Raw genomic sequence first — 27,359 nt, 5'->3', positions numbered from 1 at the left:
GTTTACAAATGATTTTCATGAACACTGTGAACAGATTGCATATTTTGCGTGCTTCAGCATTACAGTGGTACCTTGGAAGTTGAATGGAATCTGTTCCAGAAGTCTATTCGACTTCCAAAATGTTCGGAAAGCAAGGCGTGGCTTCCGATTGGCTGCAGGAAGCTCCTGCAGCCAATCAGAAGCCGTGGAAGTCACGTTGGACGTTCAGGTTCCAAATAATGTTCGAAAACCAGAACAATCTCTTCCAGTTTTCGATCGTCTGGAAGCCAAAGCGTTCGACACCCAAGGCATTTGAAAGCCAAGGTACAACTGTATTTTGCTCGCATCTGAAAAACATGTCAGGTTTTTGATTTTTTTCAGTGAATACATTGAGGTATCAAAGCAGCTAAAGTTAATAAGGAACATTGACAGTTTTCCTTAAGGCGGTTTATGGTTTCGTTAGAAAACATTGCCATAATCATGATATCTAGAAACTAGCTTCCACTGCCAATTTTAGTCTGTTTCCTCACATTTCTTGGTCCCATACAACTGCCCATGGGAGCACTGGGGGCAGGTAGTAGGATTGGGTCCACATGGAGATGCTGGTTGGGTGGTTGGACAGGTGATGGAGGGCTCACATAAAGCCACTACAATTTACATGATATTGGTACACAAACTGCAGCAGCATTGCACCCACTCTGCCTGTGAAGGCACTCCACTGTTTCCGTGAAATCCTGGCTAGATCAAAGAGCTGCTTCAAGGCCTTGCCAATGAAAAATCTCAGCCCTCTGATTCTCAGGATTCTAACAATATCCTCTGTTATAGAAAAGTGCTATGAGATCTGTGCACCACCTGTAATCATGTAAATGTATCTACATTTTTTAAAAAATCATCAGCATTAGCAGTTCCACATTAGATCATAGGAACATAGAGTTGGAAGGGACCCTGAGGATCATCTAGTCCAACCCCCTGCAATGCAGGAATATACAGCTGTCCCATATGGGGATCAAAATTTTTCATTTTTGAGAGGCATGTTCTCATGGGTATTTTGGAAAAGCATAATAGGTTAATTTATAGGCTGTGATAATTCAGAGTATTTGTTCTTATAGCACCATGTTTTGTTCATTGAAAATAGATGCCCAGAAGGCAGCCCAAATTAATATTTGATCTGAACTATCCCTTCCAGTTGGTGCAAAAATATAATTCAATTAGATTGAACACGTTAGTTCACAAATTCTTCCTGGAGAACAGATTGGGTGTAGGGCCCAAGCTAGTAGACCTTCTTTCAATTCAGGGGGGAAAGAATAAGGACATCATATCCGTGGCTGTCAAAATGTGGTGTTTATTGGGAGGCGGGAGAAGCAGAAGAAGGAGCATGTAAATCCAAGGCCTATTCTGAAAATTTGCCTGGGAAGAAATTCTGAAGCCAAGGTATAATATGGACTTCTTTTTTGTTTTCATTTAGGTCTGAATAAGAATAAGAATTTTATTATTTATACCTTGCGCATCTGGCTGGATTTCCCCAGCCACTCTGTTTGGTTCCCAACAGAACACTAAAAATAGAATAAAACATCAAACATTAAAAACTTCCCTAAACAGGGCTGCCTTCAGATGTCTTCTAAAAGTCAGATAGATGTTTATTTCCTTGACATCTGACAGGAGGGCATTCCACAGGACGGGTGCCAATACTGAGAAGGCCCTCTTCCTGGTTCCCTGTAACCTCACTTCTCGCAGTGAAGGAACCGCCAGAAGGCCCTCGGAGCTGGACCTCAGTGTCCAGGCTGAATGATGGGGGTGGAGACGCCCCTTCAGATATACTGGGCCGAGGCCGTTTAGGGCTTTAAAGATCAGCACCAACACTTTGAATTGTGCTCAGAAACGTACTGGGAGCCAATGTAGGTCTTTAAGGACTGGTGTAATATGGTCTCGGCAGCCACTCCCAGTCACCAGTTTGGCTGCCACATTCTGAAATCTTTCCCATGAGGTTTTAAAAATCATTATAGTGTTATAATTTGTAGAAGTTACTTTAAGTGGTGCTTATTCCCCCCCCCCCCCCAGTGACAAATTTGCATTTACAGTGTGCTCCTTCTTGACCTCCTTTAAGCTTGACTTGTAATTTGCTACCCTTAGCTTAATAGAAGTTAGGTTTTGTTTGTCTCCTCTGCCTCCCCTGTCTCTTACCTTGGAACAGCAATGAGTCACTATGGTACATATGCTGATTAACCCCCTGCCCAACAGTCTGTAACCTGAGGATAGTCATTAATTTGAAGACAGCCTGTTTTCAGCAGATTAACAGCCGTGCTGCTTCCATGTGCTTTTTAATGTTTTAAATGCTACGAGATGAAGTAATGAGATAAAACAGTGTTTTATTCATGGAGGGTTTTTTAGCACACGTGCTAAATAATAGCTTTCCACTGCAATTTTGCTCATATTTCTGTAATTTCAAGTAACTATTCTTGACAGATCTCTTCAACTTGTCATCTGAGACCTTTTAAATGTTATTCCTGTATTGCAGAAACTTAAACTAGATGGCCTATAGTGTCCCTTCAAACTCTACAATTCTCTGAGTCTGTGAAGTCGGTCAGTATTAGGCAAGAAACAACGTGACTTACTTGTCCTCTACAATAATATTATTTGTTCCTAGCAATGATGCAGGCTTTTTTGTACATTAGTCATGATACTTGGGTAGATAACGTTTTTTGGCTTTTTGACTCCACAGGCCAGATCCGTATCAGAATCCTGACAGGTAGATAGAAAGGCAACCTAGTGTGTTTGGTTGCAACCAGGCCTAGAACAAAGTGGTGGGACGACACAAGTGATAGGTTGAAATGTTGTTGTTTAGTCGTTCAGTTGTGTCCGACTCTTCGTGACCCCATGGACCAGAGCACGCCAGGCACTCCTGTCTTCCACTGCCACCCGCAGTTTGGTCAGATTCATGTTTGTAGCTTCGAGAACATGTTTGTAGCTTCGAGGTTGAAATAGGGCCACATTTTTTAAAAATAATATATGCAGGTGAAATGAGAAGTATGGGAAGATATCCTAAACCTCAGCTTTGGACAAGCTGAACCCTACACTTTCCAAGCAGCATGACGAAGCATAGCCCCAAAGTCCAGACATTGGAAGGCCTTCCTGCCCCACCCTCTTGTGCGCCCCACAACTCCAGGTAGGTACAGCAGGTGAACCTCAAGAATATTCCATATCCAGGCTAAGGGACTCGCAACCCAGGAAGAGCTGACCTCCAAGAATGTCCTTCACCTTCAAAGGCGCCTAAGGATGCTTATCTGCTCGCTTAGTTGACCTTAACCTTTCCTACACTTCCCTGCTAAGAATGTGATCTAATTCACCACACCATCAAATTAACTTATTTAACCGCACCCACACACTGACACCCCCCCCCCCAATTCACTGCAGTAGAAGCAAAAACACCTTGTCCAGCTCAGCCAATTTGCAGGTGGGCAAAAAATTGCTACTCAGCCCCAAAGCAAGTGGAAATCCTATACAAGAGCAGAGGGTGGTGTGAAGACCTATCAAAGAGGCCCATAGGAGTGCAACAAATGCCTATAGGTCTGTGGCCACACTCCAGACACAGGCCACCATGCAGGTGTATGCACATCAAGTAACCTCATCCTGCCTCCTACATGGTCAACCACAACAATGCTCCCAAAAGCAGTTTTGCGCAGCTGGTGGGTGGACATGCTTTCAACTTGAACATTGCCAATTGTCCTCGTTAGAAATGCTCTGAAACTACTAAATGTCCAATGATAGATTCATATAAATTAACAGAAGGCTGCAATTCTGTACATACTTACTTGGGAGTAAGTTACATTGAATTCACTGGGGTTGAGCTCATACCCGTCTACTGCCCCAGAAAAACCGGGACAACTGTTTTCCCCCCATGAAAGTACAACGGCCATTTTGGGCCCCTTGCTCTTGCGCGATTTCGGTCCAAGATCGCTTTTTCAGGTCTTTGATACTGCTTTGGTCATGTGACACTTGCAGAAATTCGTACCCAAAAGATGGTGTCTCAGATTTGGGCTGCATTGTATTGGAAGGTATGGCTGAGCTCAGTATACATGCACAGGACTGCGCTGATAATCCTGTTGATTTCAAAGATATTTAGATAGGTAAAAAGAGAGAATGCTCTGTTTCTTACACGCATTGCAAAAATAGGTAGGTATCCTTATGTACATAAGATACCTAGACAACATGTAGAACAGCTCCACATCTGACATTTGTTAACATGACTCTGAAGGGGTGGGGCGTTGAGTAAACTATTGCTTGTAAAGATGCCATGATAATTTCTCTGCATGTACATAATTGTAATGAGAGTTGGCATACTGTATTGTAGCCGCTAATTCTGTATTGTAGGCAGAATAATCCCTCTCACCCTTAGGCCCCCATATGCAATATGAACATACAGTGGTACCTTGGTTCTTAAACTTAATCCATCCCGGAAATCCGTTCCAAAACCAAAGCATTCCAAAACCAAGGCGCACTTTCCCATAGAAAGTAATGCAAAACAGATTAATCTGTTTCAGACTTTTAAAAACAACCCCTAGAACAGCAATTTAACATGAATTTTACTATCAAATGAGTCCATTGATCCAAAAAATGAAAGCGATAATCAATGTACTGTAGTATAAAATAAATAAGACATATTGTAGATGATAAAAATTAAAATTATTTTCTTTTCTTACCTGCACTGATGATAGTCTTTGTTTGGATGGGGGGCTTTTATCCATTTCCACAGTCGCACAATCAATCAATCAATCAGTAGCTGAACTGGGTTCCACAGTCACAAAAAGCAAAAACAAAAGCTCCAAATTTAATCCATTCCGGAAGTCCGTTTGACTTCTGAAATGTTCGAAAACCAAGGCGCAGCTTCTGATTGTTGCAGGCTCCCCAGAAACAATAGCTGACAGCCACATCAGATGTCGTTTTCTGGGTTATTAGCATTTGGGAACCAAGGGGTTTGAATCCCAAGGGGTTTGAGAATCAAGGTACCACTGTAATAATATCATTACAGGTTTGTTGTGCTGTAAAAATTACAAGATTAGGTCTGTGAAGTTTGTTGAACATTCAAAGTGTGATACAAATATTAAGTATAAGTACAGTGTTGCCCCGCAAGACGAATGCCTCGCAAGACGGAAAACCCGCTAGACGAAAGGGTTTTCCATTTTGGAGGTGCTTCGCAAAACGAATTTCCTATGGACTTGCTTCGCAAGATGAAAATGTCTTGCGAGTTCCTGCGGGTTATTTCACCTCCCCCCCTTTTTCCCAAGCCGCTAAGCCGCTTAACAGCTGATCCGCTAAGCCCGCTAAGCCGCTAATGGCGCTAATCCGCTAAGCCGCTAATGGGCTTGCTTCACAAGACGAAAAGAACCGCAAGACGAAGAGACTCGCGGAACGGATTCTTTTCGTCTTGCGAGGCACCACTGTATTACGAATGAGTGTAGCACCTTTCTGACTTATGCACTTATGGGAAAATGAAATTCATGCTGTATCTCTCAATTCAAGTGATACTAAGCATGTATTTCCTCCCCTACACTGAAGTGATATTGGTGTTGGGGAAAATTCATATGAGTAGCAGCCCTGATTCATTGATGACTTATAGCTAGAATGTTCACGGACCTGGAAAACTTGCCAGCAGACACCTGCTTTATCTTTTAAAGGCCTCTGCAGTCACAATGAGCTGTGCGCATCCAGGAAACCAATAAATTACATTCCTTTATTCAGAAAGATGATCTTACAGCTGAAATAGTTTAAATTTAGACATACAGCCAGTCACAGTATACAACTCACCTCAACAACCATGGTAAAGAGACAGGAACATGGTTTGGCATTTTGAAAAATGTCACAGGCTCAAGACCTACAGTTTATGTAAACCAGCCTGTGTTCTGTCTGGTCTATGTTAATACCATAGCAAATGTGGAGTGATATAAACTTGCTGTGGTAACTTTCAGAATGATTAAGCTGTCTCTCTAAACATCTGCATGACCATTGGTGGCTTGCATCAAATATCTTGCTTCCAGCAGTCAGTAAAACAATATGTGATGGGCTTTATGAGCCAAAAGAATTGTTTCCCTCTGCTGAAGTATGCTGAATATAAAGATACCGGGCCAAGTTCATACCTAGTACAGATCTACCCCAGGGATGAAAATGGTCCATTTTATTCCATGTCTGATGGTCACTTTTAAATTCTTCAATTCTCTATGGTGGTTTGTTCAGACATTCCAAGACATTGGAGTTCATTTTTAAATCTCTCTTGGGAGACTGGCTGAAACAGTCTTGTTCCACTTGAAGGGGGACTGTAATCTGAATATGCTAGGAGGTGTAAAGCAAAATTAGTCTGGTGGTCTTTCTAAGGTCTTTGGGGAACGTAAGTCTGTCTAACAAACGCAATGCAAGCATACATATGTCTCAGAGCATTTTGCTTTCTGAGATGTAAGGACTTCGTAAGTGTAAACATAGCGTTTTCTTGTCTGCCCAGACCCATTCAAAGGGCTTTATTTATTTATCTTATTTAAAGATACTAATCTTTAATTTCCAAGAGTAGCCATAAAACTTTTCACAGTTTTTGAGAGCAATGTAATATCTAATTGTAGCAAGTTTGCATACAGTGTAGAATACAGAAATGAATTTGAAACTTGGCCAGTCTAGGGAGGAAGCATTTCAAAGTATTTATGAATGCTATAAGACCTTATCTAATGTAAGGAACTATCTGCCATAGTGGATATAGATCCAATTATTTCCATTGCACATTACAAATTATAAATGCTATTAGAGGAGAATCTTGTTCAATAAGAAATGGTCACATCAAGGTAATCTGTGATCTTATGATATATCTAGGTTACCAATCACATACGGGAAATGATCCTTAAAAGCGCCTGTCCTTTTTTATTTGCATGGTCTGAATGGTTAAACCTTATGCTAGAGTAGTTTTCACCCTGAGGAGATGTCTTCAGTTCTTTGTGTCTCCTTTAAGAAAGTAGGTCTGTTCTCTGCCTGATTGCTCTGCCTCAGGAGAAGGCAATGAGAACAATAGCTGTCAGTCACTAAGCAGGCTGAGTGTGTATGATCATAAAGTAGTTGCTCTGGAATTTTGCCACGGTACTATTGTTATCAGAACAACATGAAAATAAAAAGCAGATGCTATGAGCGCATGTTTAGCAAAATCTTGGTGAACTCCATATGACCTTTTTATGGGTTACTTCTAATGCTTCCATTTTTATTTTTATTTCTTTATTAAAAAAAACCTTTTATATTTTCTCGTGAAAGGGAGCAAATAGGAGATCTTAGGAGGTACTTACTATTCATATGTCAGCTTTCTATGAAAGAATGGATTTGATATAATACACATTGACAGTGCACATTGACAGATTATCAATCATCTTAGGGCATAATGGAGCCATATCACTGGATGGAATAACTGCTTTTGGATGTTTTTAATTATAATTGTTTTTAGAATGTTTTAAAGAGTGTGTTTTTGTTTTTGATTGTGGATTTGTTTGCCGCCCTGGTCTCATTCTGGAGGATGGGCAGGATATTTAATAAATGCAATAAATGATAATAATATTTAAGAAGTTTTGAATAAGTTCACAAAAATAATTTCAAATATGCTGTCCTGTATTGATAAATACAGCCAAATAACTAAAGCAGTAATCAAGATAAAATTTTCACTTATGGGAAAATTTATCAAAGTTGTTACAGTTGCAGTGACTTGGTAGGGAATGATGAAACTCATCATTCCCCACGTCATGTGAGCTGCTACCTTTTATAGGATTCAGAACATTTTGAAATGAACAATAAATGGAACGATGCATATAGAACATACTGAAGATGTATTAAAGTTTCTCTTGAGGCCTTGCTAGAGGTTACACTCCGGCAAAAAATATTCACAATACATCAAAAAGTTGAGGGTTTATTTTAGTCTCAAAGACTCCAGGGCCCATGCTTAAATCTCTCTCATTTAAACCAGTGAGACTGAAAGCCTCCAACTTTGAATAATTTTTACCAGTGTTAGCAATAAAATCTCTAGGGGGGAAGTCAACAAGAAAATACAAAGAAACTAGATTTAAACTTATACAAAGACATGGGTTCTTATTTCAGTTTTCTTGTTTGGAATATTTCTCTACATTTGCTTTAAAACGATCAGCTTCATTTGGTTAACATTTCTTGCAATAAAGCATGGATTCTCTCTACATGTGCTTCCAGAGAGGTGTTTTTTGTGGGATTGATAATCCTCATGCATGCAAGTTTTTTGTTGTGTCCACATGGCATTGCTGCCATCAAAATGTGAGCCCCTATTTCCTCTACCCCTTTCATTTGGATTTCTGGGGAGAATCCAATAAATTTAAAAATCCTGTTTACGGTATGTCAGTAATCGGTTTGCAATAATGAACTGGATAAATATTGCAACCCCTCCAACCTTTTTTTATACAAGCACCTATACTTGAGGAAAAGTAATGCACAACTCAAAAGCTTACGTTTCCAACGTTGGGAACATTTATCAGTCCAATGAAAAAATCACTTGGCTTTTTTATAAAAGAAAAAGCAAGCAAATCACTTTCGTGCTGCTAATTTCAAATTGCTGAGTCATAATAATTTAAGGATTGGGGAATAAGTGGTTAAGGGAGCCGTTGTCATCCTTGCTTTCTGCTTTCCACTCAGCATGTGACAGTTACCACTGGGGACCGCACTGCAGTAGTCGCTGCCAATGCAAAAACGGAGCCTTGTGCAATCCCATCACTGGAGCCTGCCACTGTGCTGCTGGATTCAAGGGATGGCGCTGCGAAGAACACTGTGACCAAGGGACCTATGGAAATGATTGCCACCAGAAATGCCAGTGTCAGAATGGAGCCACTTGTGATCATGTGACTGGAGAATGCAGATGCCCTCCTGGATACACCGGAGCCTTGTATGCAACAGTTGTATTTGTTATATGTGTGGAATAGCAGCAGATTTCACGATACACGTCATTTATTGGCGTGGGTGACAAGACTATCCATACTGCATCAGTGAGGGTTAAACAACTTGCTGTGTGCTTACGGTTGGGTTGGGAGTTGAATTTGCCTCTCAGTTCCAGGTCCAACTTGCTATAACATAAGATAAAAATTAAGTACAGTTGTACTTTGGAAGTTGAACAGAATCTGTTCCGGAAGTCCGTTTGACTTCCAAAATGTTTAAAAACCAAAATGTGGCTTCTGATGGGCCACAGGAAGCTCCTGCAGCCATCAGAAGCAGCAGAAGCCCCATTGGACATTCGGCTTCCAAAAATCGTTCAAAAACCGGAACACTCACTTCCGGGTTTCGATTGTTTGGGAGCCAAGGCATTCAAGATCCAAGGTACAACTGTAATAGAAATATGGCAAAAAAACCCCACAAATCTTAAAGACTGTTGTAGATTAAGCTTTCACGATCCGCTGCTTGTAGTGTTGGACTGGAACCAGGGAAGCATGGGTTCAGCTCTTTGCTCAGTGATGACTTTCATTTAATTATATTGAGCCAACCACAATCTTTCTCAGTCTAACCCAGTGGTTCCCAACCTTCTTTTGACCATGCCCCACCTAAGCATCTCTAAAATCCTGACACATACCCCTGATGTATAATTCGTATTATTCAAAAAATGAACTCATATTCACGTGGAGGAAGCCTAAAAGGCCATTAACTTGGTCTAACTCATTCTCAAATTGCCCCCCTTAAAAATCAAATTGTCCCCCTATGTATGTGGTGGGGGGGTGCCCCACGTTGGGAACCATGGGTCTAACATATCATACAGGATTATAGGGAGTGGGGGAATGCATTCTTAGTTCCTTAGAGGAACAGTAGTGAATTTTTCTGTAGGCAGCCACTATGGATGGCCCTTTTTTGTTTTGAAGCTTGTACTGTAATTGTGGCTCCCAGAGCAGAAGATACTCAAAATGGGTAAGATGCCCTTTGCTGAAACAACCTAAAGAATGGTAACTCTGGCCACAATATTAGCAAAGTATCCTCAGAAGACAAAAATTAGACAGTTACCAAATAATAGGGAATTGGGATTGTCCATGGTAAATAAGGATACTTGGAGCATGTGCTGATTTAGTACATACCTTCAGGGGAACCCAGGCTGATAAATAAAAAAAGCTGATTGCCCCAGGCACAAATCCCCCCCCCCTCCTTCCTCAATGCACATGCTAAAAGAAAAAAGGTAAGGTACTGAAAAGCCAGCTTCTCCTGGGGCACAGAAAGAAGCACTGTACAATTTCTACACCAGCCTTAATATTTTTCATACAGTAGGGCTAAAATCCTGCAAACATTACCACAATTAGAAAAAGGGGCATTGCAATCCAACTAATGCAATTAATGCCGGCTAGAATTTTAGCGTCCTGTCCCCCCCAGTGCAACTCAATTATAAATTGGACCAGAGAAGAAAAATTTGTAAGGAAGTAGACCTATTTCTGCAGTTCTTTAATTGCTAACATAGGGACAATTTACCAAGAATTATGTCTGCGTTCTCCATTGTAAGCTGGGGAGTTGTACTGCTTATGCAGCAAAACTCTTGGTGCAATGCTCCCTTTGTTTTTACGGATTAGTTTTGCATTCTTTAGCTGTAATAAATGTGTAGCCTATTAAAAGCACCAGAGAAATGCCAATATATTTAAAAGTATCTGTAATATTTAATACACTTTTCTTTCTTTTTTAGTTGTGAGGATCTCTGTCCTCCTGGTAAACATGGGCCACAGTGTGAAGAAAGATGCCCATGTCAGAATGGTGGAGTATGTCATCATGTAACTGGGGAATGTGCCTGTCCTCCTGGATGGATGGTAAATATACCTTTATAAAAGAGTATAAGCTTCCGCTACTGCGGGCCTCTGGAGAAAAATGTAATTGGAACCACAGCCTAACATCAGGCAAGAAAAGAGGAAATGTGTCAGCACACAATACTATCATAAGGGATCAGAACCAAACCATTACAAAAACATATGGTAATCGGCATCTACCAATTCGCATGAGCCTTGACAGGAAGAGAAAATGTATGCTTTCTGTCCCACACAAGATGAATCACTTAAAGCTCTACCAAGTCAGTGACTTGTATTTATCTAAATTTCTGTCCTGCTTCTATAGTTGTATCGGAATTCATGTATGCATTTATATTCTATTGCTCTATCCCTAAGGCTATGGACCACTTATACAAATATTTACAGCTTTACATTTTGTACAGAAGACGAGGACCTAAAAGATAATTCCCTTATATACTCCATAAATATCCTCCAAACACTTCGTTGCAATTACAGAAAGCACCTGGCTTTTTTCTTTTTTGGTAGACCTCCACATGGAGGAAGTTTCTCCAAAGTCTGGAAGCATCTTCCAATAATGTGTCTATTTTTGCCTTCCATTTTGTATTTTATGTTTGAAAAGCATAGTCAGAAGTCAGAGAGACAGAGAAGTGCTGCAAGAATTCCAGGCTAGATGGTGCCCTCTGGGATGAAGGCAGCCCTGTGGGTGGGGTATAAATAATAATAATAATTTATTATTATTATTATTATTATTATTATTATTATTATTATTATCCAACTTCTCTCTGAGTCAGCATGCAGTTTGTTGTCTTCAGTTGTTTGTCACCATTGTTGTTCAAGCTTTATAGCTGCCATTCCATGAAGCCAACATACTTTTTAGAAAACGTTGATTAGACGAAGAATCCTGCATATGCCAGGGGTCTGAGCAAAATCTGTGCAGCAGGGTTTTTATAAAAATTAAAATAAACTTTGCCTTTAAAATTTACAGTTGAAAACAAATTTAAAATAAAAAAAATTGATGTAACAAGTTATCTTTCCCTTTGAAGCATTTTGACTCTAAAGTATCTCCTTGTATTACAATGTATGCGTGAACACAGAAGAGCTATATTTAAAATATCTAAATGTTTACTGTTGCTTAGAAATTAAATCTAGGATTAGATTTATTTTACAGAATGAACATTCCAACAAATTAGCACCCTAACACTTGAGGCAAACGTTTGTTGTGTTGCAAGCTAAAACGGTATCTGGCATTTTTAAGATGTGCACAAGCTGTCTGGTATACGAACATGTTAATCTCCTTGCTTCCTTCAGATCCCCCCTCGTCTTTCCCTCTCGCAGCTGCACTCCCAGGCATAAAACCGAGATTCTGTTTCCAAACAGGGCACAGTCTGTGGTCAGCCTTGTCCTGAAGGGCGTTACGGAAAGAACTGCTCTCAAGAATGCCAGTGTCACAATGGGGGGACATGTGACTCAGCTACAGGGCAGTGTCACTGCAGCCCTGGTTACACAGGTGAACGGTAAGCAGATATAACTTTGCCACTTTGTACCATGGCTACTGAGCAGAAGGGAGAATTCCAATACAGTGATACCTTGGTTCCTGAATGGCTTAGTAGTCGAACAAATTGGCTCCTGAACGCCGCAAACCCAGAAGCAAAGTGTTCCAGTTTGTGAACGTTTTTCAGAAGCTGAACGTCTGATGCGGCTTCCGCTTGAGTGCAGGAAGCTCCAGCAGCCAGTCAGAAGCTGAGCCTTGGTTTTCAAATGGTTTCGGGAGTCGAACAGACTCCTGGAACAGATTAAGTTCAGGAACCAAGGTACCACTATACAGTTGTCCAGATTCAGTGGGGATGCTCGGTGGAGATTCCTCTTAAGTTCTAAGATTCAGTGTGTCCTCAAGGTTCAGTGGAGATTCCCCCTAAATTCCAAGATTCAGTGTGTCCTCAAGAGTTATTCAGTAAACACCTGTTGACTGAATTCCTGTAGTGGAATGGGGGGGGGGGGCTGATACCACTTATCTGACCTCCTGACTGCAGAGTTGCTGCTTACCAGGAAGGGAGAGTATGATGGCCAAGGGTGTTGGGAGGTTGGCTCTCTGCAGGTGGAGCGGCAGGAGTGGCATATTGGGATGCAGGTGATGCTGAGCCTCTTGGGCTTGCCGATTGGAAGGTTGGTGGATCGAATCCCCGTGACGGAATGAGCTCCCATTGCTTTGTCCCAGCTCCCGCCAACCTAGCAGTTCAAGAGCACACCAGTGCAAGTAGATAAATAGGTACCGCTGTGGCGGGAAGGTAAACAGCGTTTCCATGCGCTCCGGTTTCTGTCACGATGTTCCATTGCGCCAGAAGCAGTTCAGTCATGCTGGCCACATGACTCAGAAAGCTGGCTGTGGACAAATGTCAGCTCCCTCAGCCTGAAAGTGAGATGAGCGCTGCAAACCCGTAGTTGCCTTTGACTGGACTTAACCATCTAGGGGTTCTTTATCTTTATCTATTGGCTCCCACTGTTGCTCCTGCTAAACAGCAGTGACTCCGCTGCTGGGAGCTCAGGAGAGTGCAGCCATCGCACTATTGAAGAAAAAATATACACTAGCTACTGTAGATTTCTTTTTATGAAGTATTTCAAAATTGTTGTCCTGGAGAAAGACTGATTACACACTGGCTAATTATGACATCACTGCTCTGCTCCCCCTGCTGGTTCTGAGAAAGCTTGCAGCTCTACAATTACAATGTCACTTACCGTATTTTTCGCTCTATAAGACGCACTTTCCCCCTCCTAAAAAGTAAGGGGAAATGTGTGTGCGTCTTATGGAGCGAATGCAGGCTGCACAGCTATGCCAGAAGCCGGAACAGCAAGAGGGATCGCTGCACAGTGACGGGCTGCCCTTCTCCCTCCTCGGGGAAAAGCCTGCAAGCGCCGCACACACGCTCCACGCGGCTCATGAAAGGGAGCGCTGAGCAGAGCCTGGGATGCATACAGGCTCTGCTCAGTGCTCCCTTTAAAGAATATTTTTTTTCTTGCATGCCCCCTCTAAAAACTAGGTGTGTCTTATGGTCAGGTGTGTCATATGGATCGAAAAATACGGTATTTTCTGTTTTTATGGCTCATGTCAGGACCCCAAATCCTGGTTAGCAAGTTGAAGTCTTTTAGAAGGAAGGAAGGCGGGACCTGTCCCCCCCCCCCCCCAGCTACTGAACTGGAACTCAGCGTGTGTTTCCTTCCTTTTGTGATCAATATGCTGTTGCATTTTGCAGGCCACAAAAATATCGACTTGCAACGTTAGGCCTTTTGAGAATTAGAAGCTTGCAGTACTTATTTGGATGGGAGATGGAAGCACTCTCTCTTTCCTGACAACTAACATTTAAAATTCAGCAACGTTTTAGAATTCAAAGCTGACTTCTTGAATTTACAGAGTCTGCTTTTGAAATCTGGTGCTGAATGTATTAAGCTGCTTTAGGTGAATCTGAAGCATTTGGTCCTACATCTGCCTACTCTGACTGGCAGAGGCTCAGCAGGTATTCCCCTTGTACCGGAGATCTTTTAACTGAAGATGCTGTCAGTAAAATCTAGCAAGAGCTAACTGGGAAGAGCCCCAAAGAGATGAGTAAGATGCCATATTAAAAAACCAAAAAAACTAAAAGGGGAGAAAGGGATGCTGGAGTGGGCCTTAAATGATGGATAGCAGAAAGCAGGGAACCCCATCCAGGACATGAGATTCCAGGTTCTGCATGAAATAAGAGGTGACGGAAAATGATGTGTTCACAATACATGTGTCTTTCCCATTGAAAGGTGGGACTCATGAGATGGAGACCAAATGAGATGGGAGCATAATGGGAGGCTTGTCTATGAACTGTGGAAAGATAGTGGTGAGGGCTTGATTGAAGCTCTTTTTTTCCTAGCCAGCACACATTTTTAGGCCACCTCATTTTTGGGCACTTCAGTTGTGGCTCAAAAGAAGTATGTAAGAAAAGCCCTGCTAGATTAGACCAAGGACACAGCTAGTCTTGCATCCTGTTTCCTACATTGGCCAACCAGATGCCAATGGGAAGCCCACAAAAGCAGGAATTGAGCACAAAAACAGCAACCACTCCACATCTGTTCCCAAGCAACTGGCATTATATGCTTCCCCAAGGTTAACAAAACATGACTAACAAAACCAATATGAAACGTCTGGAAAAAGAAATGTCCCCAAACTGATGAATGCAACAACAGAAATCTACTAAAGTGGTACCTCAGCTTACATACGCTTCAGGTTACACACTCCGCTAACCCAGAAATAGTGCTTCAGGTTAAGAACTTTGCTTCAGGATAAGAACAGAAATCGTGCTCAGGCGGCGTGGCAGCAGCAGGAGGCCCCATTAGCTAAAGTGGTGCTTCAGGTTAAGAACAGTTTCAGGTTAAGAACAGACCTCCGGAACGAATTAAATACTTAACCTGAGGTACCACTGTAGAAATATTCAAAACCCTTTTAGAAATATAAATAAACATGAAAAAGTAAAACTAACTTATTTTCCCCCAGCAAACAACCTTGTCAGATGCATGAAACTTAAGGTTATGTATACTCCCCTACCCCAGATACTGGAAGTGAACTTGTCAGGTTGCATCTCAGAGAAAGGTTTATTTTCACAGCCCCATTCGTGAAGGAGGATCTGGAGGCATCGTCCCTTAGCCTCTCTCAGCTAACAGAGTTTTGGTCTTCTGTGTTCCCTGCTTTTTGTGTGACATACCATCAGGAATCACTGTCAGAACTGGAGGGGAGGAAAAATTCTGACAACTTCCCCAAGTGGGTTTATTTGCATCCTTGCCAAAGAAGGAACTTTTGGCTCTGCTCCTTTTCATGTCAGTAGAGCTTGTGCAAGAGACCTTCCCAATGGATTATTCCCTTTGCTACTATGTACTAAGAACTCCCTGTGCTCCCCATTTATGTTTCATCAAATCATGCATACTGTCTGTGGTGTTTGAAAAGAATGTGTAGCAGCTGGCCTTAACCCTGGCCTCTTTTCCTAACCGTCAATTATCTCTGCATAACCATTTTTGTGTGTGTTGGAAGGAGCACGGAACATTGGTAGAGGCTTTCTTTCTTAGTTCTTGCTCCAACTGCCACAGGAAATAACACACTATGCCGGTTTATTCATTGTGGATTTGACCCTGAAGTGAAGTGAAGGCACTTGTGTTTCGAGGGTAAAATGACTTCTCGTATGATGGATCCTGTTGGGTTCTGTGTGGAAGAAAAATTTGGTTTAAAGTTATGTCTTATATTTCACATGTCAGAATTGTGGTAGAATTTTGGGTTCTAAGAAACAAGCATCTAAAGAAAATTCTCCCTTTCCTCTGAGGTATTATAAGTGCTGCATCTAGGGAGATAACATAATGGGGTGAACTCTCTCCCTCTGCGGTAGCTGGAAATAATTGGCTTAGAGCAGGTCAGACTACTTGGCCGTCTAGCTAAGTATTAAGTATGACTAGCAGTAACTATCTAAGGTCTTAAGCAGAGGTCTTCTCCATTATATGCATCCTCATCCTTTTAAATGGAGATACCAGGTTTGAAACTGAGATTTCATGCTTGCTAGGTGGTATGTACTATATCACTGATGTGTGGTGCCTTTGCAGTTGCAAAAGATTAATCAAATAGGTTTTGCTGATACACTATTCTAAGGATCTGACTCGTTGCCACATTTAGAGCTGGGAAGGAAAACCGTTGCCTTTTCCTGTAACTTTGTTACGTTGCTTGAGACAGCTTGAACTACAGTGGTGCCCCGCAAGACGAATGCCTCGCAAGACGGAAAACCCGCTAGACGAAAGGGTTTTCCGTTTTGGAGGTACTTCGCAGGACGAACTTGCTATGGGCTTGCTTCACAAGACGAAAATGTCTTGCGATTCCTGGGGGTTTTTTTCGCTCCCCACCCCCTTTTTCTAAGGCACTAAGCTGCTAATAGCCTTTTAGCAGCTAATCCGCTAATCCCTTAAGCCTTTAATAGCCGCTAATAGCCGCTAAACCGCTAATAGCGCTAATCCGCTAATGGGCTTGCTTCGCAAGACGAAAAAACCGCTAGACGAAGAGACTCACGGAACGGATTCTTTTCGTCTTGCGAGGCACCACTGTATTCGTTTTAGAGATACTTTTCTGGGACACAACACTAGGCTGCATTCACATGGCTGTTTATTCTAGTTTCACGACTTTTCATTGCCTCTCAATTTCCATTGTCGCATGAGCTTTCATGCGACATAAAAGCCACTTCTGGAACTATAGTGGAATATAGTGCGAGTTTAATACTGTCATATCTTGATTTTCAAACAGCTTAGTTCTTGAACGTTTTGGCTTCCAAACACCGCAAACCTGGAAGTGAGTGTTCTGGTGTGCAAACTATTTTTGGAACCCAAACATCCAATGGGAATTCTGCGGCTTCTGATTGGCTGCAGGAGCTTCCTGCAGCCAATCAGAAGCCACACTTTGGTTTTCGAATGTTTTGGAAGTCGAACGGACTTCTGGAACAGATTCTGTTTGACTTCCAAGGTACTCATTTCCATGTTATTTGCTTCCAGAAAAAAAAAAATCCATTTGCAAATAATATGGAAATGAGTGCTAAACTTGAGCTATATTCCGCTAAAGTTCTGGAAGTGGTTTTTCCATTTTGTGAAAGCTCAAACATTATGTGGAGGCTAAAAGGGGAATGTCCTGAAAATGGAATAAACTGCAATGTGAATGCTGCGCTATTCTCTCTAGGTTGCACACGTGTTTCTGGTCTGAGTGATCTATGGTAGCAATAGTGTTGCCTTGCAACAAATGGATCCGAGTTTATATTCTTCTAGCCCTAACCTGTATGAAATAATCTGATTGGGAAGAACAGAGGTGGAATACTGATAAGACTTAAATAGTATCAGAAAGTGACCACATGGGGCTTCATGTGTGGCTATGCATCCCAATCTCTTTGAGAAACACACAGACACACAACCTGTTAAGGTCTTGGAACTGACCTGTTTGGGCAGTTTTTCATATAAACCAGGCAAGTCCTCATCTCTTCATAGCCTTGCTTGGGTGGGAGAAATCAACTAGAAGAAAACATATACAATGTTCTAGCCAGTACATAGTCATTCTAAAGAAAAAGAAGCTGACTGTTATTTGAGTGCAGAGATCTGACAAAAGTGGGATCGCTTCATACAAATGGGCTTTAAAAGATTAACAGTTGATTTAAATAGAAACAACAATCTCTTAGCATTTATCCTAGTCTATTATTAAGCAGTCCTTTAGCAGAGATTTGCTTTCTTCCTCTTGACTGTTTATATCTGGTAAAGAACAGTTGTTTTTTCTCTGTTGGTATACTAAGGATTCCACTTCCATCCTTTGTGTTCATGTTATATCATCGAACCATTGACCTGAATCATTTTAAAGGTGTTTGCAGAGGGACCTGCTTCACTCCCTCCTCATTCACATTGAAGTTTTGTACAATAGAGAACCCATCTGGTATTTCTTCAGCAGTTATTTTTTCATGTTGTGCATGTTTATATCCTTGTCCCTTTGCACCCAAATTTACTGTGTAAGCGAAAGCTTAGCTTGAAATTTTCTTCCTTTTATTTTTTAGAGTTGTGCATTTATTTCACAGCCTCCTACACGCTATACCTTTAAAGCCCCCCCCCCCCAATAATTGCAGTTTGTTAAGGGTTGCTGTGATTTGTAACTCCGAGGGAGGTAAACTAGAATGCCCAGAATTCTTTGAGGTACAGAATTTACTTTGAATATGCTTTAAAGGTACAGTGTGGATGCAGCTATTGCCATTGTGGAAGGTATTAGGAATGGAGATTCCAAATAGAACTTCAAAATATTTTAACAGAAAGTAAAGAACATGTCTCTCTCCCCGACTTTCTCAACAGATGCCAAGATGAATGTCCAGTGGGAACCTTTGGAGTACAATGTGCAGAGACGTGCCAATGCATGAATGGTGGAAAATGCTATCACATTAGTGGTGCATGCCTTTGTGAGCCAGGATACACAGGAGAACGCTGCGAAACAAGACTGTGCTCCGAAGGTGTCTATGGTCTCAAATGTGACAAAAAATGCCCCTGTTATTTGCCAAATACTCACAGGTAAGCTTCTAGAATTTTTGGCAGACATTCTTGTTCTATGCTGGTCCGGGCAACTTCAATTGGCCAAATATAGAGGAAGCTAGACTAAGGTCTTATAAGACTATAAGGAGGTTCTGTTGCTTCTCTGCTGTATTGAGATGGCATTCTTGGTAGCTACTAACCACAGCTCTGAAGCTCCTTGGTTTCTAGTCCAATGTGCCAGTACCTGAAAGGATGGCTAGTTTTCACATTCATTTCTCAGAAAAGAATAGTGAAGATTGCTTGTAAATAGGAAGTCTTGACTGCCTCTTCTAAGTATCAGTCATCTTGTGCTGCAGTTTTACCAGTTGTGGGCGATAGGTAGAATTAGTTAAGTGGTTGAATCAGGTTGAAATTGGGAATAAATGAAAACACTTTTGTGAGAGAGCAGAAGACAGCTGCTGTTTCAAAAAGGGGAAGGGAACACAACTGTATGCACACAAGCCTGGGCATGCATGCAGTGGGGCTTGCTGCATTTAATCCAGTATTTAAGATGTATATACATTTTTAAGCAAGATTGCTGTGGCAGGCAGTCAGAGAGCTAATCCTTACATGGTGGAATCCATCAGAGTTTATGGTTCAACCGTTGCACCAAGTGGCAGAGAAGCTTTAAAAGAAATGTTTTCACTGTTATGTGGCATCATGATCAGCAAGGATTATATATTTAAACATTGTGATTGCTTGATGTGTTCAGTAATTGACGTGGGAGCTGGTTACATTCCTTTCTCATTTTCATTAACGTGACTTTTCACTGGTGTGCTTCCTTTTTCCCCATGTGCCATTTCCCCGTGGGCAATAGGTAATGTAGTAACTACCAGGTTGAGCTAGTTAAATGAAGAAAGTTTTACCAAACCAGTGCACCTTGCTTCTGTTAAAATCTGTATGTAGGAGCTACAATTAAGCTTTTAGAAGATTAACTAAAGTCTGCTATAAACATTTTACATTGACAAGAATGTATGGCACAGCACTGTGTAGCATTTCTGATATTTCAAGGTTAATGCTTGATTCATGTTCAACACAGCTGTTCCTTCATTTATACCACTGGAAAGACAGCTTTGGTCAAGTCAAACTGCAGATGTTCAGATGTAAACAGAAGCATGTGACTATTTTTGAACATGTTTTTGACATTTCCTCTTTTCTGTGACAAATGGAATGGACTTAGAAATAATGTAGGCGTGGGAGCATCTGTTAGTTAATTCTACAGTTTACTTCAAAAGAGCAAACGGTTTAAGTTGGCAGTATAGGATGAAAGCAAAACATTTCAGATATGCCTGAACATATCTAAAATATATTCACATGTCTCTTTAAAAAGTGTGTCTTAACACACTGTATGCACCATTCAATAGCATAAAAACATTGGATTTCACCATGGGGTAGTGATACGTGGGTGGCGCTGTGGTCTAAACCACTGAGCCTCTTGGGCTTGCTGATCAGAAGGTCAGCGGTTCGAATCCCCACGACGGGGTGAGCTCCCGTTGCTCTGTCCCAGCTCCTGCCAACCTAGCAGTTTGAAAGCACGCCAGTGCAAGTAGATAAATAGGAATTGCTGCGGCAGGAAGGTAAACGGCATTTCCGTGTGCTCAGGCTTCCGTCACAGTGTCCCGTTGCACCAGTAGCAGTTTAGTCATGCTGGCCACATGACCCAGAAAGTTGTCTGGAGAAACACCGGCTCCCTCGGCCTGAAAGCGAGATGAGCACCGCAACCCCATAGCTGCCTTTGACTGGACTTAATCGTCCAGGGGTCCTTTACCATTTTTTTACCTTTAGTCATACACTATTTCCCATCAGTCTCTTATCCTTAGCAATAGGCTCTACTTTGGCTCTTCCCAAAGAAAGTCTGGGGCATGGAGGCAAGTTTCTTCCTTTCAATTTACTGTATTGCCGACCTCTGCCATTCAGAGCTTTGACTTTCAAAACAGTAGTCACCATGAAAGTGCAGCTGTGCCTTCATACCCTGTTTGTCTCAAAGGTTGGTCACTGGAAAGCAGGATGCTGGACCAGCTAAGCCTTTGGTCTGATCTGACCATACCAGCAGAATGATACGCACCATACCTAAGAGCATAGGCACAATGTATCTGGCATCTCTGCATAATTTGTCACTGGCAGTAAAATATTTGATTAATTGCAGATTTAGATACTAATTTGATGTCCTGCGTGCAAGCAGATTCCCTAAGATGTGAACTTAAGAGATAAGTAGGTGCCGCATTTCTTAACATCTGTGTGCACTGTGCATTGCCAATTAAACTAACTAAACACGAGCCATCAAAAGCTTCCAAAGTGTTTCTGCTTCCTATATTTTAATTACAAATTACGGAATACTAATTTTGGTGTCAATCAATATGTGCGCAGCTATGGCTTCCTAGCACACTGTGGCTGGGGAACAGGGCTACAGAATATCAATGTCACAGTTTGACTTCTACTTAAAGAGAAAGAGAGAAAATGAATGAACAGGGATTTCTTTTCCCCCAAAGACTTAAAGAAGAATAAGTGGAGCTGTGTATATTCAGTGGGGCTTTCCTGGCTCCTACCGCTGCACCCGATGCATCTGCTCCTGAGAGTCAAGGGGCCCTCTGGAAAACTGTGGGATGAATCTCAAGGAATGTAGCGGGACTTGGGGATTTGCAGAGTGCTGTTGAGGCCTTTGTTGTGCAAGAAGAAGTGATAGGGGAAGCAGCCATAGTTCAGTGGTCAAGATCGGTATTATCTACACGGACAGACAGCAGCCCTTCAAGATTTCAGACTGGGGTCTCACCCAGCTCTACCTAGAGATGCCAAAGATTAAACCTGACACTTTCTGAATGCAGAATGTGCACAGATAATGTACCACTGGGCTACAGTCTTTCCCCTTTAGATACTTAGACGGCCAACCTCACTTAGATTCACTTTTACTGAGCTGCAATTCAAGCTATGTCCTCCGCCATCCTGGACAGACAATATAGCAAGGTACCATACAAAGACAGACTATGTATATGTGGGCAACCGCGTGGAAGACATCTTGCACTATTTACTATTTTGCCCACTATACATTGGACCCTGGAGGTGATTTCTCACCCTACTGTCCGTACAGGAAAGATGCCTCTCCCCGTCAGAGGAAGTCCTATGGCTTCTTAGCGATGTAAACGCTTCAGTGACTCATAAAGTCACCCACTTTTTGCTTTGGTGGCCAAAAAGATCAGAAAGAAGACCCTGGACAATATAGGCATGAACTGTAAGGGGACACAGGGATCTAAATAGAGACCATTGTTTCTGGCGTAACACCCCTTTTGCTTGTACAGTGGTGCCCCGCAAGACGAATGCCTCGCAAGACGGAAAACCCGCTAGACGAAAGGGTTTTCCGTTTTTCGATGCGCTTTGCAGGACGAATTTCCCTATGGGCTTGCTTTGCAAGACGAAAATGTCTTGCGAGTCTTGAGATTTTTTTCCGCTCCCCACCCCTTTTTTCTAAGGTGCTAAGCTGCTAATAGCCTTTTAGCAGCTAATCCGCTAATCCCTTAAGCCTTTAATAGCCGCTAATAGCCGCTAAACCGCTAATAGCGCTAATCCGCTAAGCTGCTAATAGGGTTGCTTCGCAAGACGAAAAAACCGCTAGACGAAGAGACTCGCGGAACGAATTAATTTCGTATTGCGAGGCACCACTGTATTTCTTTTTAATTCAGATTTGTTGTGGCCAATGGCTAGTGCGATAAAGTTATTTAGATTGGGTCATATGGAAACAGCCATCTTTGACCCCTGAGACAATGTCCATGGGAGGGAACACATGTCATCATCTCCCATCACTCCCAGGATTATTTGTCACCCCCAGGATCATTTGAAATGTGCACACCAGGAGCTGCAATTTCTCACTATGTGGAACGGCTGTTAGCTCTTTAAGAAGGTTTTGTTTATTTTTTTTAAGCAGCATTTGGATATTGGGGATAGGATTGCTCTTAAAGTTCTAGTACCCCTTGGAATGGAGCTGTCATCTTGGGTTTTGAAAACAGGCTACATGCAGCACGCCTGTGTAGGCGAGCACTTCGTACATGCCTCTTCTCTTAAGGAGAACTGAGCACCATTGCAGCAAGCCCACTACCCATATCATTTTCTCTGACCTCAAATGGAAAATAATAATAATAATAATAATAATAATAATAATATGGTCTCAGCGGCTGCTCCCAGTCACCCGTCTAGCCGCCACACTCTGGATTAATTGTGAACTGCCTTGAAAACCAAAGATTGAAAATTAGGATCAAATATTTCAGATAATCAAATAGTAATGAATAATCTCAGTCCGCTATGTTTCCCAAAGATTTCAGAAACATGTAACACATAATATATCAGCCAGAAAAAAATGTGCACTTCCTGCTTTCTGCAGATTGGAGTTGAATGGAAAACTTACTTTATACTTGTGTGCGTGCTTTTATGCTTTTTGTTTTACTCTCATAAGAAAGCCAGTGTCTTTTGGTGGTCACAGCAGTTAGTAATAGTGATAAAGAACATCAAGCATTAAGGAAGTTATATTAAATGAGCAAGGAGTCTTACAGCGAGGATTTCCCCCGCAAATCACTGAAGGAAGGCCATCTCCAGCCATAATTCATTTGATGTGTCTGGATTTTGGTACATCCTCCCCCTTCAGGATGCCTTGGGGAATATTACTTCAATCAGTGATCAGAGTCCATCTTTAAACAAGCTGTCTATTGTAAACATAATTGATCTGGATATTAAGGCTTCCCTTTGGTGAGCGTTAAGCTGAGTGCTTTGTCTGCCAGAGAACCACAGAGCACCCCTTTGTGTCCACTTTCCCGGCACATATATCTTAGCGCAGCTGATGGTGTCCATTTGTTACAAGACAACAGCTGTGTGGCTGTTACTGAATGAAGCTGCTATTGAATGGAGCTGCTGTTTTCAGGTAAAGACAGCTGGTCTTTCACCAGGTATGGAAACCACAGGCTATCCATATTCTCCAAGGTTGTAAAAGTGCCCCGACCTTTCTTCTGTAAAAGTGATTTGGCGTCATTTCAAGGAAGGAAATCTGTTGCAGGCTAGCACACCACTTTAAGCGAGGGGAAGTACATATACGTTTCTTACTCAGGGCCAAACTACACATGAGTTAAATGCATATTTGCGCAGGATTTATTTATTTTTTAAATTCAAATTCACAGCATCAGCTGTGAGGGCAGGTATTAGGGCAAGTACAGCAGACACGGAAGGAATTTAACCCTTTCTTCCACTGCTGTAGGAATCCCTGCTCTGAAGCTCGTATTTGCTTTGGGATGAAATTCCACACGGCACGTTAAATGCAAGAATGCCTTTTAACGCCATATCTTTAGTTTTAACTAACAAAGAAGCTCATGGATGTATCATAAAGGAGCACTAAGTTTCAATATGGCCTTCATAATAAAGCAGAATGCAAATTACGAGCATGAGTTTAGTGGTAGTCAGTTTGTGGGAGTAGGCGGGTGAGTTGCACCCTAATGAGCCATCAGTGAAACGCAGAGGTTTTTACACTTCATTTGAAAAGATATTATGGTTGTTTATTCAGATTACTTTTGTCACTGCTCACCCCAGAAATTAATTCTAACCATACCCATGTAACAGGAAATTTTCCACAATACAAAAGGAATGTTTTTAATTATTTAAGATACAAAATAAATAGAAGTTCGTTTTACTATTACATAGGTAACATAATATTACAGCGTGTGTTCCTGTATCCCCACCCACTCCAATGCATGCATTTTCATTTTATTTTTAAAGCCCCCTGTGTGAAATCCTTTTATAATGTGTCTGTAAGAGTATTTTGCTGCATTGGATTCTTGGTGTCATATTTAACTCCAAATGTTTTATTCCTTTCATGCCTTGGTCACAGCTGTCATCCTATGTCTGGAGAATGTTCCTGCAAGCCAGGCCGGTCTGGACTCTACTGTAATGAGACATGTTCCCCGGGATTCTATGGAGAATCTTGTCAACAGATTTGCAGTTGCCAAAATGGTGCTGACTGTGACAGTGTGACTGGAAAATGCATCTGTGCCCCAGGATTTAAGGTACACGATTTCGATTGTCATTTACTATTCCTCATTGGCCGTTTCAGCAGCTATCAGTCCTTTGGACACAGTGACTGCATTTTCCTGACGCTTCCTACTTGATAATTTTTATGCATTATGTGATCTGTCAAATGTCATAAAGGCCGCTTCTGAGAATCTAGCGGAAGTCTAACGTCCATTTCCACATTAATTGCCTTCAGAAAAAAAATAAAATCTATTTACAACCTCATTAACCCCGAAAATGGTTGGATGAAAGAAATTTGGGGTACAGGTCTTTCTTGCCATTTTCATGTGTGAATCAAGGGGGAACAGAAGCACATAAAGGGTGCCAGCATGTCACACCACACCCATCGGTGTGAATGAAATTTAGTGTGCCACGGTTCTATATTTATTTTAAAAAGCAACAGTTCAGTAATGCAACAGTGGAAAGGGAATGCTAGAAATCAAGACAGAAGCGGTAGCATTGTAACAAGGAAAGCTAACACAATATCCGCCACTTCCAAATGTGTCCACTGAGTTGCTTGTAGTGGTAACTGATAAAATGTAGGTGAACCAATCGCCTTAAAAAAAAACAAAAAACTGAATTTTAAAATGTATGTCAGGAGGGGGATAGCCTTAAGATCACACCTACAGGTTCTGGAATTCAATAAAGCAATCTATTAGAATCTCCTCGTCTGTATTTGAGAATAAGAAAAATGGAAAGCTGCTAATCCGTTTGCCCTCCTTGGGCGGGCTGCTTTGTGGGCACCGCATCTCCCCTGTGAACTGGCCTATTGCCAGCCGGATCAGACTCCTGCCTCCAAATTGGCCAATGGTGGCAGGACTCTAGGGGGCGTTCACCTGGGTGCGATGCCAACTGACCAGTATCAACACTTGGCCCCACGCCCAGGAGAAGGATAAATACCTGGCTGGCAGGGCCTGTGGAAAAGAAGCAGGTGGAACTATGGGAAGTTCTGATCCAGGGATTTAAGTGACAGCATGTAATTCTCATTATAAATTGAATTATTGGTGTAAACCTGACATCTAATGTAGCAACCAATCACCTGTGTTTATATAAAAATGTAATGCTCATAATACAATCTTAAAAGCAATGATACTTTTTCTTGTCAAAAAGTTCTGTTACACTTTTTGCTGTTCTTCTTTTCCACCTATTTCTACTTACATTGTACGCCTTTAGTTGCCTCTGCTTATAGTAGAAGTAACAGGAATAAGGGTAAAATTGTGAAATGATGCATTATCTTTCATGCCAACTAATATGAAATTAGTATCTTTTATCAAGGATGGTGTGGCAGTCTAGCAGGTTCGGCTTCCGCTATTAAATTTGCTTTGTGTCAAAAAGAAATAGCAGCAACTTGATGTATAAGCTAAGCCCCTTAGCTAACTTGCCAGAGCTTAAGTAGGGGGACATAACACTCAGAGGTGCATATGAATTTCCATGAAATTGAAAGCAGTAGACACCACGTGCACTTGGGTGCACATTATTCTGTGCATCAAATTTTCACCTGCAGTTCCTAAGAGCTAGGGCATCTAAGACACTCTGCAGAGTTTCTGTATATCCTGACAGAAGAGAGGAAAACACTGTGGAAATGCAAATTGTACACATTCTTATTTCTTATAGATTATGCACTTCCTAATATTTGCACAATTTCAGAGTGAGCAAATGGATATCTAGAATGTACTAAGAGACTTTCATATATTATATTTTTCCTGCCTGGGGATAATCTCAGTAAGAAAATATGTTTATGTTGCATGTTTGTTTGTTTGCTGTGAATATGCTATGTGCAAGCAGTCAGTAGGTACTGATTATCTCTTGCACAGAGATGTAGGACAATGCATATGAAGATATATGCTCTGCTTTAAAATTCAATAATGGCAATTATTCATTCAGAGCCTGCTTGTGTAGTCATTGAAATCAAAAGTCCAACAACTTCCCTTTCAATTGCAATATGGCTTTTCTTTTTGTCAACCATGTTTTAGGGTTCTGATTGCTCTATTCCTTGCCTTCTTGGAACATACGGAGTAAAATGTTCCTCAACATGCAGCTGCAAAAATGAGGCCATCTGTTCCCCTGTGGATGGTTCTTGTACCTGCAAAGCAGGTAGGATAAATAATGTACTACTTGTAATATGGGAGTCATATGAAACATTAATTAATTTTTTTAAGGCAAGAAGTGGGACATGGATTTTAAATCACTTACTAACTGGATGTTAAGGCAAAGGGCTGCTGAGACCTTCTAATGTTACCAGAGGTGTTAAATATAAGCAAAACTGCAAAATGAAAAAGTAAGAATGAAATCCCCCTCCCCTCTTCTGTGGTTTCTAAGCACTGCTCATACAACCAAGCTCTTCTCAAAATCTCAACAAATTTGATCCTACTATTCTGCAGTACTGAGGAGTTGAGACAATCAAACGGAGCACAAATACATGATTTTCAAATAATGTTTGGGGATGCTAGCATCTTCTCAGAAAGGACCTAAATGTCCAACATAACA

General features: G+C 41.5%; 1 protein-coding gene across 1 annotated transcript in view; it reads left to right on the top strand.

The window, feature by feature from the left end:
• The window catches only part of MEGF10 (multiple EGF like domains 10), a 113,691-nt gene that overhangs the window by 50,631 nt on the left and 35,701 nt on the right, over positions 1–27,359 (top strand). Inside the window, exons 6-11 of the mRNA XM_083403709.1 lie at positions 8,650–8,896; positions 10,661–10,781; positions 12,135–12,271; positions 18,621–18,833; positions 24,694–24,868; positions 26,846–26,966. Coding sequence (XP_083259835.1) covers positions 8,650–8,896; positions 10,661–10,781; positions 12,135–12,271; positions 18,621–18,833; positions 24,694–24,868; positions 26,846–26,966 — 1,014 coding nt within the window. The remainder of the gene's footprint in view (positions 1–8,649; positions 8,897–10,660; positions 10,782–12,134; positions 12,272–18,620; positions 18,834–24,693; positions 24,869–26,845; positions 26,967–27,359) is intronic.

The sequence above is a fragment of the Podarcis tiliguerta genome (genome assembly GCF_965153285.1).
Source record: "Podarcis tiliguerta genome assembly, chromosome: 11".
Taxonomy (NCBI): domain Eukaryota; kingdom Metazoa; phylum Chordata; class Lepidosauria; order Squamata; family Lacertidae; genus Podarcis; species Podarcis tiliguerta.
The sequence above is the reverse complement of the archived record's forward strand: the minus strand, read 5'-3'. Positions and strand labels throughout refer to the sequence as shown.